This window comes from Seriola aureovittata, chromosome 6, assembly GCF_021018895.1.
Source record: "Seriola aureovittata isolate HTS-2021-v1 ecotype China chromosome 6, ASM2101889v1, whole genome shotgun sequence".
NCBI lineage: Eukaryota > Metazoa > Chordata > Actinopteri > Carangiformes > Carangidae > Seriola > Seriola aureovittata.
Window position 1 is genome coordinate 2,022,847 of NC_079369.1, and position 13,845 is coordinate 2,036,691.

The 13,845-nt window shown below is 45.9% G+C and overlaps 1 protein-coding gene across 15 annotated transcripts in view; it reads left to right on the forward strand.

The window, feature by feature from the left end:
- The window catches only part of fryl (furry homolog, like), a 64,971-nt gene that overhangs the window by 37,817 nt on the left and 13,309 nt on the right, over positions 1 to 13,845 (forward strand). For 10 of the 15 annotated variants that reach the window (XM_056378073.1, XM_056378072.1, XM_056378067.1 and 7 more), the window contains 30 exons: positions 59 to 327; positions 650 to 851; positions 948 to 1,072; positions 1,171 to 1,228; positions 1,316 to 1,407; positions 1,509 to 1,681; positions 1,775 to 1,935; positions 2,023 to 2,133; positions 3,312 to 3,466; positions 3,558 to 3,657; positions 3,758 to 3,926; positions 4,306 to 4,574; positions 4,658 to 4,798; positions 4,904 to 5,072; positions 5,175 to 5,259; positions 5,831 to 5,943; positions 6,026 to 6,176; positions 6,808 to 6,911; positions 7,047 to 7,229; positions 7,679 to 7,880; positions 8,194 to 8,315; positions 8,415 to 8,602; positions 9,125 to 9,219; positions 9,307 to 9,902; positions 10,197 to 10,465; positions 10,550 to 10,690; positions 11,950 to 12,150; positions 12,251 to 12,412; positions 13,028 to 13,138; positions 13,319 to 13,495. In XM_056378073.1, coding sequence (XP_056234048.1) covers positions 59 to 327; positions 650 to 851; positions 948 to 1,072; positions 1,171 to 1,228; positions 1,316 to 1,407; positions 1,509 to 1,681; positions 1,775 to 1,935; positions 2,023 to 2,133; positions 3,312 to 3,466; positions 3,558 to 3,657; positions 3,758 to 3,926; positions 4,306 to 4,574; positions 4,658 to 4,798; positions 4,904 to 5,072; positions 5,175 to 5,259; positions 5,831 to 5,943; positions 6,026 to 6,176; positions 6,808 to 6,911; positions 7,047 to 7,229; positions 7,679 to 7,880; positions 8,194 to 8,315; positions 8,415 to 8,602; positions 9,125 to 9,219; positions 9,307 to 9,902; positions 10,197 to 10,465; positions 10,550 to 10,690; positions 11,950 to 12,150; positions 12,251 to 12,412; positions 13,028 to 13,138; positions 13,319 to 13,495 — 5,094 coding nt within the window. The remainder of the gene's footprint in view (positions 1 to 58; positions 328 to 649; positions 852 to 947; positions 1,073 to 1,170; positions 1,229 to 1,315; positions 1,408 to 1,508; positions 1,682 to 1,774; positions 1,936 to 2,022; positions 2,134 to 3,311; positions 3,467 to 3,557; positions 3,658 to 3,757; positions 3,927 to 4,305; positions 4,575 to 4,657; positions 4,799 to 4,903; positions 5,073 to 5,174; positions 5,260 to 5,830; positions 5,944 to 6,025; positions 6,177 to 6,807; positions 6,912 to 7,046; positions 7,230 to 7,678; positions 7,881 to 8,193; positions 8,316 to 8,414; positions 8,603 to 9,124; positions 9,220 to 9,306; positions 9,903 to 10,196; positions 10,466 to 10,549; positions 10,691 to 11,949; positions 12,151 to 12,250; positions 12,413 to 13,027; positions 13,139 to 13,318; positions 13,496 to 13,845) is intronic. The other 5 variants (XM_056378062.1, XM_056378075.1, XM_056378068.1 and 2 more) reach the window with 1 other exon arrangement.

The following is a 13,845-nucleotide window of genomic DNA, read 5'->3' on the forward strand; positions in this document are numbered from 1 at the left end:
ATAAAACTAGCTGCAACACTCAGAGACTCAACTCGTCTCCCTCTGTTTCTCTCTGCAGACCAACCTGCTGTATTGTCCCAGTGGGATTGATCTTCAGACGCTGGCTGAGTGGAGCTCATCTCCCATCAGCCACCAGTTTGATGTGGTGAGCCCCTCGCACATCTGGGTGTTTGCCCACGTTACTCAGGGCCAGGACCCCTGGGTCATCAGCTTCTCCAGCTACCTGCGGCAGGAGAACCTGCCCAAGCATTGCCCCACCGCCCTCAACTACGCCTGGATGTTTGCCTACACCCGTCTGCAGCTACTGTCCCCCCAAGTTGACATCAAGTATGTTTCATCAAGCCTCTCTGTGTCTTTGTTGTTGTTCACCTGTGTGATTGTGTTTGTTTTCCTGTCAATGCTGCTGTTTTTTAACGTTGACTGAGACGATCAGGTGATGATGTCTGTGTAACCCTAACCCTAACCCTGACTGTGGTGGACTGAAAACTTTTAATTGTAAAGACTGATAAGACATGCCGCCCCCATGTGAAGCCCCCCAACACAACCACTCAGAAGGCTCCTTGTTCTCTGGGCCCCCAGCGCAGTGTCATTCTGCTCATTTGATCCCAGGTTCCTTAATCTCTCACCTTTCCTACTCGTCCACCTGCAGCAGCCCCATCAATGCCAAGAAGGTGAACAGCCTGAACAGCAGCGACTCCTACATCGGTCTTTGGAGAAACTACCTGATTCTCTGCTGCAGCTCCGCCTCCTCCTCCATGTGTTCCTCATCCTCCACCTCTGGCTCCGTCCGCTGCTCCCCGCCCGAGACGCTGGCGTCCACGCCGGACAGCGGCTACAGTTACGATTCAAAGGTCAGGAGCACCTGCGCGGACAACAGATGATACAGGGGCCCATGTAACATCATAGCAGCTGACAATGAACCGTGATCTTTCTGTGTCTGTTTCCAGATTGTTGGCACTCCGTCCCCCTCCTCCCTGTTCAAACACATTGTTCCAATGATGCGCTCTGAGAGCATGGACATCACAGAGTCTCTTGTGTTGGGGCTTGGCAGGACCAACCCCGTGGCCTTCAGGTAAACCACACTTGACATATGTGTGTTTATATATCTTGGTGTATGTTTTATATACCTTTTTTCGTTATTTACTTACATGTAACTTTCATATTCTTCAGAGAGTTGTTAGAGGAGCTAAATCCCATCATAAAAGAAGCTCTAGAGAGAAGACCTGAAGTAAGTGCTGCTCCACAAGTTCACACGTTCTGTATTTATCAAAAGACGATGTAGTTGAGTTACGACGCTGCTGTCTTCGCTCTGCAGAACATGAAGCGGCGCAGGCGTCGCGACATCCTCAGGGTCCAGCTGGTCCGGATATTTGAGCTACTGGCCGATGCTGGTGTCATCAGTCAGATGTAAGTAACCCACAACTAATTTGTACAGTATGACGGGGGGGGGGGATTCATTCGCACTTTCATGCATTTGAAATTGACCTTTTTTACTCTTCTGTTTGCAGAGCCAGCGGAGGGTTGGATGGAGAGAGCCACTCTCTGAACAGTACGCTGCTGGAGTATGTGGATCTGACCAGGCAGCTGCTCGAGGCTGAAAATGACAAGGACTCTGACACACTGAAGGACATTCGGTGTCACTTCAGTGCACTCGTGGCTAACATCATCCAGAATGTCCCAGGTATATCTCGGTTAAAAGCAGATTCGTATTTACGCTGAATCTCTGTCTAAAGCTGGTGTTTTATGAATGACCTTCATTATTTATTGTGTTCAGTTCACCAGCGGAGAACCATCTTCCCCCAGCAGTCGCTGAGACACAGTCTGTTCATGCTGTTCAGTCACTGGGCCGGGCCCTTCAGCATCATGTTCACTCCCCTCGACCGCTACAGTGACAGAAATATGCAGATCAACCGCCATCAGTACTGTGCACTAAAGGTATGCACAAACTCATGAAAAGGTAGAGATGTTGAAATCCATACTCACTGATATTTGATAACTAATATCTGTGTTTTAATGCTCCAGGCCATGTCTGCGGTGTTGTGTTGTGGACCTGTGGCTGACAACGTTGGCCTCTCCTCTGATGGCTACCTCTACAAGTGGCTGGACAACATCCTGGATTCTCAGGACAAGAAAGTGAGTGAAATATTACAGTGTCAGCCGACATTATCACTGAAATTGCCTTTTGATAGTTTGGCCAGGGGAGGCGCTGACAGTAACGGATGAGTGCTGGTTGTTAGGCGGAGGGACGAACGTGAGAAAAGAAAAGTCTCGAACACTCGGAGGAAGCTGGGAAAAGCGCTCAGTTGTTTTCTGGGATATATTTCACACAATGCAGTTCCTCCATGTTTTGATATATTACACAATAGGAGCAGTCACAGTATTAACACACACTCTCTCCTTAGAGTCACGATTCAGAATTTATTCATGGAGGAAATATAAACAAGATACTCTTAAAGTTGTAAAGAATAATATAAGATATTCATACTACTTGAGTTGTGCGGTTGGAAATCGTTTAGCCTTTCACTTCCCTGAACAACTGTTTACCTAAATTAAAGGGCAGACCACACCTACAAATCACCTCAGCCTATCAGGCGTCGGATCATAATATTTATCATGATAATTATGATTAAAAAAACAAAACAAATCAAGCTTGAAGGCGGGACTTTTCAAACACATGATTGGCATAATTAAAAATCAGAAAATGCATCATACTGTATATCCACATCAATATACTTATAAGGCAAATATGCAAAACAGCTCCAACAACCAGTATATAATTATCTTTAGTATAATCTCTATATTATATTATATAATCTCTAGTGATACAGCCAGGCTGAGCATCGTCATTCATTTTTAATGAGGAGCAATCGGTTCAGTCTAACTGAACTGAAAGACTTCCTGAGGTCAGAGTTATATAGAACAGGTTCAGTTAACGTGATGCTAGCGCCACACAGTGGTGTTCAGAGGTACTGCAAGAGGTCAGCGCCAAACACTTTCACTCAGACGAAAGCCTACACAATAAAATGGAGTATTTATAGAAAGTAGTTAAGATTAAAATAATTGTTAAGTCAAACATTGTAATCGGAGGTTTCGTATGAGTCTTTTCAAGATGCAACACCTTTTGGTTTTGAGTGATTCTGCAAACAAAATGTTAAAGTACTTCATATTTAAATGTTTTTGTCACCACATAGTCCATGTTTGTAGTCCAGTACCACCAATACTGGATACTGTAAAATGTGTCAGAATAAGTGGAGACTGTTGGAAGAAGTGAACCGTGGTTGTAAGAGTTTTGCTGCGTTGTGGTCTTCCAGGTTCACCAGCTGGGTTGTGAGGCAGTGATGCTGCTGTTGGAGCTGAACCCAGACCAGAGCAACCTCATGTTTTGGGCTGTGGACCGTTGTTACACCGGCTCCCGCCGTGTGGCTGCCGGGTGCTTCAGGGCCATCGCCAATGTCTTTCACAACAGGTAACTCCAACTCCCAGTGACGACTTGAACCGATTTTTTTCTTGTGGGTTTCTCGTGGAGCCACATGGATGTGTTTTATTTATTTTCTTAGGGATTACCAATTTGACACTGTGGTGCTGCTGAACCTGATTCTGTTCAAGGCGGCTGATTCTTCCAGGGACATCTATGAAGTGGCCATGCAGCTGTTACAGGTCAGACTTTCTGTCACAAAGAATTTTCTGTTCTACGTAACGCGGCCGTATTCACTGCCGTTGTTTAATGTGTTGTTATTGTTTGTCTTGAAACTCGTAGATCCTGGAACCCAAGCTCTTCCGTTACGCCCACAAATTGGAGATCCAGCGAACAGATGGCATCTTGACCCCTCCCTCGCCGCTGCCACACCTCTACTCTGTGTCTTACTACCAGCTGTCTGAGGAGCTCGCACGGACTTACCCAGAGCTGACGTTGCCCATCTTCTCAGGTTTGTTTCGTTCCAACATTTTTATTTTATTTTTTTTACAGCTGCTGTTTGAGCAGCAGGAAATCTGTGTTTTTATACTGTTTCACACAGTTTTCTTATTGTGCTTTTTAATTCTATTTTTATGCTTCTTTTACTTCTCTTAAGCACATTCAATTCCCTCTGTGTATGATAATGTGCTATAGAAATGAATTAGCTTTGCCTACATGCAAATCTTAACAATTCCACTTTTCATCAGTTTCACCATTTCACTTCACTACAGCAATACAGAGAACTTTGGAAAGTGCAGAGGATGCAATTTTACTGTTGACACTAAAAGATAGAAATAAGATTCTTTCTGCTGTGTAACGGCTCAGAATCAGCTTCATTTACCTTCCTGCAGAGGTGAGCCAGCGTATCCAGACAGCACATCCTGGTGGTCGTCAAGTGATGCTGCATTACCTCCTGCCTTGGATGAACAATGTGGAGCTGGTTGACTTTAAACCAACCGCACGGCGACCGGAGGATTGCGGCAGTGTCGAGGACGACGAGGATGTTCACGAGCGGGAGATCATGATGGTCAACAGCAGGCGCTGGCTCCGTGGAGAGGGCTGGGGCTCCCCTCGCGCAACAACCATGGTGCTAAACAACCTCATGTTCATGACCGCCAAGGTGAGTCTGCGCACTCAGGTTTACGCTGATGAGATGTTGAATGAGGAAGTGGATGTATCATGAAACGTCTTTATTTTCTACAGTACGGGGACGAGTTTGCGTGGTCAGAGATCGAGAACGTGTGGACCACATTAGCAGACAGCTGGCCAAAGAACCTCAAAATCATTCTGCACTTCCTCATCAGTATGTCAGGAGTTAACAGTGACCCCAGCCTCCTGCCCTATGTAAGTTACAGCACATTTACATGGTGCAGTGTATCCGTCATCTATGTGCTGCAGCGGCTGACAGCTCCTCATGTTTCTGTGACTGTGTCCCGTGCGTGTCCCCAGGTGAAACGAGTGGTGGTTTACTTGGGCAGAGATAAGACTATGCAGCTGCTGGAGGAGTTGATGTGTGAGCTCGAGTTGACTGATCCCGTTAGCTCAGCCGTCACTCACATGGACAACCCCCCCTTCTACCGCATCACCTCCAGTTACAAGATCCCCTCAGTCACCTCAGGTTAATGAGCACTGGAAATGCACTAGTTCACACTTCAGGCCATATGACTAAGTAATGTCTTGTCAGTGCGAGATGGTCATTGTTTGATGTCGGCTTTCTCAGGAACAACCTCCAGCAGCAATACCATGGTGCCAGGAAACGACGGTCATCATGACAGCAAGATCAAAGACTCCAACATGGAGGACAGGTACAGGATGAACTACAGCACTGTTCTAATGTAATGCTGGGAGTACACAGCTCTCTGTCAAGCCTACAAATGTGAGTGTGGAGTTCCTGCAGTTGGTGCACTTATTAAAGTGATCCTCGACTGCCTCTGATGAGCAGATATCCTGCAGTGTATCATGGTCACTTTGTGGCAATAACCAAAATGTATCTCGGCTTCGATGCAAATGAGGTGGAGACCTGAAATCATGTAGTTCTCTTCTCCCTGCAATGTTTGTGTCGAGTCTGTCGATGTTGATGCAAGCCTTGTGTCTTGTGTTGTGGCAGAAATCTAAAAGTATGTGTCATAGTTCCTCTTATGTAGAAAGTTAAAATTAGAACGCCTGCTTTAATTTTTATTTGACTTAGAATGAATTCAGATGAACAATTATAAGTCTCTCAGGTTTCTTTTAGAGACTGACGGCTGTGAGGTGAGATACTTTTAATTGGAAAAGTTTTGCTGATGCAATGGAGAAGTTAAAAGTTTCTGGCCGTGAGCAGGAAAAAAGCCTCACTGCTGACACTGTCCTTTTAAATAAAGTGTGTCTGTTCTGCAGTTACACCCACCTGGATATCTACAGTGGTCTGAACAGTAACCTGAACCGCCAGCACCATCGTCTGGAATCCCGTTACAGCAGCAGCTCTGGAGGCTCCTACGAAGAAGAGAAGAGTAAGAACAAACTCTTTACCCCCCCCCTGCTCCGAAATGGTGTCACAGCAACATTTCTGATAATCTCCTCCCTTCTCTCCAGGTGACTCCATGCCACTTTACGCCAACTGGCGTTTGAAAGTGATGGATCACAACAGGCCGGAGCCTCTCCCCTTCCCTCCAACAGGAGGCTGTTGGTCTCCGTTGGTGGACTATTTGCCAGAGACGAATGCCCCTGCTGTACCGCTCCACAGGTACAACAACCGTCACCTTTCACCCCCTCTTCATTACACTACTCTGGTCTTTGCCTAGGTCAAGCCTTGTTCTTATGCCTGTGCGTCAGCGGCAGTCATGACCGGAGGCGTTGTGTTTCCTGGTTCTGTACAGCCGCGAATGTGATATCTCGGTAACGCCCTCGAGGGAAATTCCTCCGATTTTTTTACAAACATTCACTCAGACTCAAAGATGAACTGATAAGATTTTGCTCAAGGGTCAAACTCACGGTGACCTCGTGTTCTTGTGAATGTGATATATCAGCGACGCCCAGAGGGAATTTCACTGCATCTGGCTCCAACATTCACTTATGTTCAAGGTTGAGCTGATTTTTAGAATTTAGTGGTCAAAGGTCAAAGGTCACTGTGAAAACCCCACCATAACTCATGAATTCACGCACTAATTATGAAAGAATTTATGACAAATGTCTGATGTCTGAAGATGAAGTGATGACATTTTACATCCAAATGGTCAAAGGTCAACTTCACTGTGACATCATAATGTTCCGCACAAACAAATCTGGTCATTAATCAACCAGCAGATCAATCAAGGAACCGAAGGTGGAGGTTGTTATGGACGACAGCACGGCGCTAATTGAAGTGTGTTTTTCAGATGTAACATCGCAGTCATCCTGCTGACGGACCTCATCGTGGACCATGGGGTGAAAGTGGAGTGGAGCGCCTACCTGCACCTTTTGCTACATGCAATTTTTATAGGTAACTCACTTCCTGATTGTTTATAATAGGATGTAGTGTAGAACTGAGTTTAATTAATCTCTCTGACTTCATTACGGCTTCACCTGCTAAAGTCACGGCATCTAATCTCCCTTTGTCTTTTCCGTTTTCTTCCAGGGTTTGATCACCAGCACCCGGAGGTCTACGAGCACTGCAAACGTCTACTGCTTCACCTGCTGGTGGTCCAGGGAGCTAATAGCAGCGTTCAGTCTGTGGCTATGGTGCTTTTACGCAACAGAGACTACAATGATCCGAGGGTCCTGACTGTGAAACCAGCAGCTCCAGAGTTCAGCCTCACAGGTCAGTTCTGCTCTGGAGAGAAATGAGACTCGGAGAACTGTTGTTGTTTAATGATTCCCCACCAGCTGAAGGCTTACTGTTTTTGTTATTGTATATGGAGCGAAAGTAACAGAAATACTGCACAGAGTCATTTGTTGTATTGCCAAGGCAGGTCACTGGGTGGCAGCAACGATCTAGGTCTCTAGAGTCAGGTTTCCCTGTCACAGACTGTTAAATTTAAACTACCAAGTCCCACTGAACTCCCAGTGACACCCTGCTTAGAAACCAGCAGCATCATAAAACACCACATGAATAAATGAACTCAAGTTTGTCACATGAAGAAACAGTGAAACCTTCATTATCTGCTAAAATCACGTTAAAATATCATGAAGGAGGAAGCATTTCCTCGAGATGCCTACAAAGCCGCGCGGCTCGATGCGTACGATAACGTGTGTCGCTTGTTCCTGTAGGCGTTCAGGAGCTGTTGCCGGACTGTCAGCCGTCACCCATGACGGACTCCGGCCTCAGCTCGAGCTCCACGTCCTCCAGCATAAGTCTCGGGGCGGGGGGGACCGCTCTGTCCCACCTCTCCCCCACACTCCTCAGTGAGGTGGATGTCACTGCTGAACAGGACGAGAAGGCCAAAGCGCTCATCGAGTTCATCACATCGAGGTGAGAAGAGCTTCTTTCATTCAATTGAAAAATAACTTCACATTTAAAGTCGTCACTTCGTGTTGCTGACTAACTCACATGCTCAGTTTGCGTCAGTATTAACCGCTGAGATGTATCGGCACGCTTGTACCACGTCACTCACTCTGTTCAACTGTTTGCTTTCATGCTTCCAGCAGTGTCTGACAGGATTGGGGTATTTTTTTTTAACTTTGCATGGGTTTGAGTTTGGGGTTGGTGTCATAGTGGCTCCTTTTGCCTGGTGTGATTCTGTAACGGGTCACGGCGCCTGATGTGTGTTGCTCTCGTCTTGTAGAAAGAGGGGCCCGCTCTGGAACCACGAGGATGTGTCACCAAAGAACCCAAACATCAAGAGCGCTGACCAGCTGAGTGTTTTTGTCAGACACGTCGTGACTGTCTTCAAACATTCCCAGTCAGGTCAGTTTGGTTCGTAGCTACTAATATCAGCCTGCAGCTACAGGTATAGTTTGGGTGGCTTTATCATATTCACCTGTGTGTGCACACGCCTCCCTTCAGGTTTCCAGCTGGAGTCGTTGCTGAGTGAAGTAGCTCTGCAAACCGCTCTGTCTTGTCCTTCCCGCCACTACGCTGGACGCTCATTCCAGATTTTCAGGGCTCTCAAACAACCTCTGACTCCTGCGACGTTGTCTGACATTCTGTCTCGACTGGTGGAGACTGTGGGTGACCCGGGAGAGGAGGCTCAGGTCAGAACATCAGTGACACGGTTCTCTCATATGCAACAGGAAACGCTGTCGGTCAATTCACTTAGATGCTGAATGTTCTTAACATTTGTCTCTGTAGGTTCATCTCCAGCAGTCAAGATATTTTAAATGTTTAAATGTATAGAATCATTTTGCATTTTTACTAGAGCTAGAACTGATACTTTGCTGAGACTTTGCTTTCACTTATATTATAATATTAGAAGTTAGTAAAACAGGTGTTTTTCTCACACATGGTAACAAAGGTCTTTATGTTTAAGTGCAGGTTGAAGAGTGAACACATCTAAACTTTTTCTGTCTGTATGAAGTAAAACATTTGACCTGCTTTTAAAGCCAGTTGTCGTCACATTGTCTGATACAGTAGATCAGACATTTCCTCAGAACAGCACGGGTCAATTTAAAGGTCAAATTAGCTTTATGTGATGATGACAGGACGTAGGCTGCAGGTACAGAAGAGTCATCTGTTTCTCCTTTACTGACGCGGCTGCTGGTGTTTTTCCTCTCCAGGGTTTTGTCATTGAACTGCTCCTGACGCTGGAGTCGGGCATTGACACGCTTGCGGACACAGTCAAAAACTACGACCTCCTCACTGCCTTAGCACAGTAAGTCCTTCTCCTCACAGCCTCGCTAATAACTTCACTGTGTGTTACCAGTTGTCATTTACAAACTTTTTTTTATTTCTTTAACAGAACCTCTCCTCGTGATCACTTGTTGGGGCCTAAGTTTGCCGCCAACAGGAAGAGCACGGGCCAGCTGAACCTGAACAGCGGCGGTCTGTTCCATAACGCCCACACTCGCAGCAACTCTCTGCGCGCGAGCCTGATGGGCGAACGAAAGGGCGACAGACGCAGGAGCAACACCCTGGACGTAGCCGACCGGCTCGGCGGTAGCCACGGAAACCTGGCGCGTACGCGGAGCTTATCATCACTGGGTGGGGGAGGGGGCCAGGGGGGGGACGCCATCCCCCCCGTGGACCCTTCGAATCTGATGGCCACCGTGTTCTGGATCGCCGCATCGTTGCTGGAGTCGGACTACGAGTTCGAGTACCTGCTGGCGCTGCGGCTGCTGAACAAGCTGCTGGGCCAGCTGCCTCTGGATCGCCCCGACAGCAGAGAGCGTCTGGAGAAGGTCCAGGCCAAGCTGAAGTGGTACAGCTTCCCTGGCCTTCTGCAGCTCTTCCTGAAGGGCTTCACCTCCGCTTCCACTCAGGAGCTCACCATCCACCTGCTCAGCAAACTCATCAGTGTCTCCAGACATACGCTGGTAGACCCTTCACAAGTGGCAGGTGAGTGTGTATGAGAGTCCCCGCTGCTCCCCATGGACTTGTTGTTGTGTTTTTGTATTTTAAAAAATCAATGTTAATCATGCAAAAAAATAGTGTGCTGATAACTAATGTGTTTGTGAGTCAGGAAGTAAATTAAATTTGAAATTAGACACCGTATTATAACCCTGACACCTCGTTGTCTTCCTTTACATTTAGTGCGTTTCTGTCACGTTGACTTTACCTTTAACTTCAAATGATATCTTTGCTCTAGATTTCATGTCTAAGTACGTGACGCCTGACGTTGTCTGTCTCCAGGTTTTCCTTTGAATATCCTGTGCCTCCTACCACACCTCATCCAGCACTTTGACAGCCCTACTCCTTTCTGCAAGGAGACGGCTGATAAAATAGCCAAGGTGTGCGCAGACGAGAAGTCGGCCACGCTCTCCAACCTGGCCCACATGATGAGCCTCTACAGCACACACAGCTACTCCCGCGACTGCACCAACTGGATCAACGTGGTCTGTCGCTACCTCCACGATGCCTTTGCTGAGATAACCTTGAACCTGGTCACGTACCTGGCTGAGGTATGCAACACGAGGATCAAACTTGTCGCTGTTAGTCACATATGGTAAGATCACACCGGTAATGTGTCCATCTCTGTCTCTCAGTTGCTGGAAAAGGGCCTTCCCAGCATGCAGCAGTCCCTGCTGCAGATCATCTACAGCCTGCTGAGTCATATTGACCTATCAGCAGCCCCCGTCAAACAGTTCAACCTGGAGATCATGAAGATCATCGGCAAATATGTTCAGGTGAGAATTCACCACCTTCTAGTTTAATATCTCACTCACTGCTGTGCAAGTTACCTGATAAATATTATCAGGTATTTTTTTCTTATTTGCTCAATAAATTAATGAGTAGAGAAAAAAATTACTTATGTAGAAAATATATGTAATAAATACTCCTCATACACCACTTGGCTGCAAATATGTGTTATAATAGTTGGTGAGACAAAACCGATCGGACCAGTGAACTTTAATTTACCTGGGACGTACCACATGTCGGTCTTTAAGAACAGAGTGTGTGTTTCTCTAACATGAAGCTCCATGAGCTAAACAGCTAAGAAAACTTCTGAGGCTGTTTTTAAAGTTTAATTTCCGGCACCAATGAAATTACTGACATGATCAGACACTCGTCCCTTTACCCTGCAGACATTGTTATTTTCAGTTAGAAAACACAGGTCGACCTAATAGACAGGCTGCTCATAAATTACTTATCATGGGTTCCTGTGTGTTTGTGCCCCACAGACTTTTCTGTTTCAGCTGCTCAGAGTTTGTATTGAGCTAACACCAATAAAAATGTTATAAAGGAATGATTGAATTTTCTTTTTACTGTAAGTGTTGTAATATTGGGCCCCGACAATTATTACATTATGGATAAGAAGAGTTATGTTCATTTTTTTGCTGCTGGGCCAGTGAGAGTTTACGAGGTGCCAGTAAAACACGGATCTACTTTTGGTCAGTTTCATGTTTGGTTGGACGCTGCGGGGCGCAGCCTATTTTCATATACAGCCTGATGTATGTGAACACTGGGATGATCTGGTCTATAAATAGCAGCACAATTGAGAATAAGACAGAATAACGTATCTGAGGGTCATTGTTAAGAGGTCTCTTTATGCAGCCACAGCTCTTTATGGAAGCCTTTCACCCAGGGCTCTTTATGCTTCTCACTTCACTCAGCTGCTTCTCCCTGCTGTTATATCATTATTGCCTCAGGCCGACTCTGTACTGGTTTACTACCAGAGCCGCCTTGTGTAGAACGCATTGTATTTGTGCGTAAACAGTATTCCAGCACATGTGCACTGGTGTGCACGGCGAGTTGTATTCGTTGGCTCGTCCTTTCACATGAACGCAGGCCATAGCTGATAGCCACAGAGTCTGTAGCTGCTGTGTGTGGGGGGGTTATTTGGTTTTCTGAGGCAAATTTCACATTCATGCATTCTAGAGAAACGTCCTACGCAGCCTGATATCTCACAGTGGGATCATTATGTTTCTGTGTTTGTGTTTCACAGAGCCCACACTGGAAGGAGGCCCAAAACATTCTGAAGCTGGTGGTGTCTCGCTCGGCCAGCCTCGTCGTTCCAGATGACGTGCAGCGCTCCTACAGCACAGAGTCCTGCGGCTCTCCAGAAATCGCCTTTACGCGCATATTCAACAACTCTTCCAAAGAGCTGCCCGGCAAGACTCTAGACTTCCACTTTGACATCTCGGAGGTCAGTGGCTGCCGCTGTATCTGCTCGCACCTCATTGCTTTCACTTTAAGGGTGTTCTTTGTAGTCTTTCATTGCTAACTGGTGTTATTCGACTTCATAGACGCCGATCATAGGGCATAAATATGGTGACCAGCGTACTGCAGCGGGCCGGAACGGAAAGCCGCAGGTGATTGCTGTAACCCGGAGTACCTCCTCCACGTCGTCCGGCTCCAACTCCAACGGTCTGGTGCCAGTAAGCTGGAAGAGACCTCAACTCTCCCAGGTACTTGTTCAAACAGACACAAGGCACCCAACACTGTGCACTAACTCAAACCAGAGGGTGGGAGGCAGCACCGTTCAAGGAGAAGCTTCACCGGATCCATCCACCTTTATTAGATCTGATATGTGCTCAGAATCACCAATACAGCCAACAAAACTATTTATCTTCACAGAAACTCAATGGATCCCAAACAGAGACAGAATCTAAAACAAACTGCTGAACAAACTTCACTATTCTACCTGCAGCTTTGTATTTTGAACCCACGTATAAAAACACACTGATTTTAATAATCCTACATTGTCAGAATTACTTCACTGTGGTACAATATTCTCACAGAAACAGGAATATAAATCTAATAATATAAATAAAGTTTCTGTTTTTATCACGGACCACACATGGCTGTGGTTTGACAAGTGAAATATGATCCAGTTAAACAAACACCGTAAACAAAGCAAATAGTTTAATAATGTTGAAGAATTGTGTTTATTTCACTCTTACTCTCTCACTCCGTGTTGCTGTGGTGGCGTTGGACTCTGAAGACGCTGTGCACAATCTACAGTGTGTGTCAGAATTTGTACAGAAAGTACAACAGGTTTTCTCCGTTTGTTCTTTTTACAGAGACGAACCAGAGAGCGGCTGATGAACGTCCTGTCGTTATGTGGCCCAGAGTCTGGCATTCCCAAAAATCCATCTGTAAGACTCCTCTCCTACTCTAAAGCCTCAGACAAGGTCTCTGTAAATTCCCTGTTAAGAATACCGCTGCTGGTATCTTCTCTTTGTGTTGTTAATTGTGGTTGATTTTTGTTTGAAAAGTGTGTTTTTTATTTATTTATTATTATTTTTTATGGACATACAACAATCGTATTTTACTCTCTGACTACAAAGACTCTTTCCCTCCATCCTGTGCAGGTGGTGTTCTCATCCAGTGAGGACCTGGACTCTGCGGACCAGCAGACCAGCCTCATACCCACAGTGGAGGAGGTGGTCAGAGAGGAGGAGGTGCAGGGGGAGGATACAGGCAGTGAGCAGCAGTTTGGTGTCTTCAAGGACTTTGACTTCTTAGATGTGGAGTTGGAGGATGCTGAGGTAAGAATTTAACACACACGACGGAGCTTCTGTGGAAGTCCGGAAAGTAAGAAGATGTGTAAAAAAAAACTGTAGTTTTTAGATTTTGATTAAAAGATAATATGTCGAGGTGGGTAGTAAAAGTATTTCCATACATCATCTTTAAAATATTACAGTTTCAAATCCACTCCGCTCAGTTCTGTCACTCTCTTACCACTACTCTCAACCACACACGATATTTTGTTCCAGTTTAACAAGATTAATGTCTTGTTTGTCCCACTTGTTTTGTCCTGACTTGCTGTAGTAGGAACATGTCTGTTTTTCTAACCGTCTTAAGTCTACTAACACACGTATTCCTTCTCTTCTCTTGC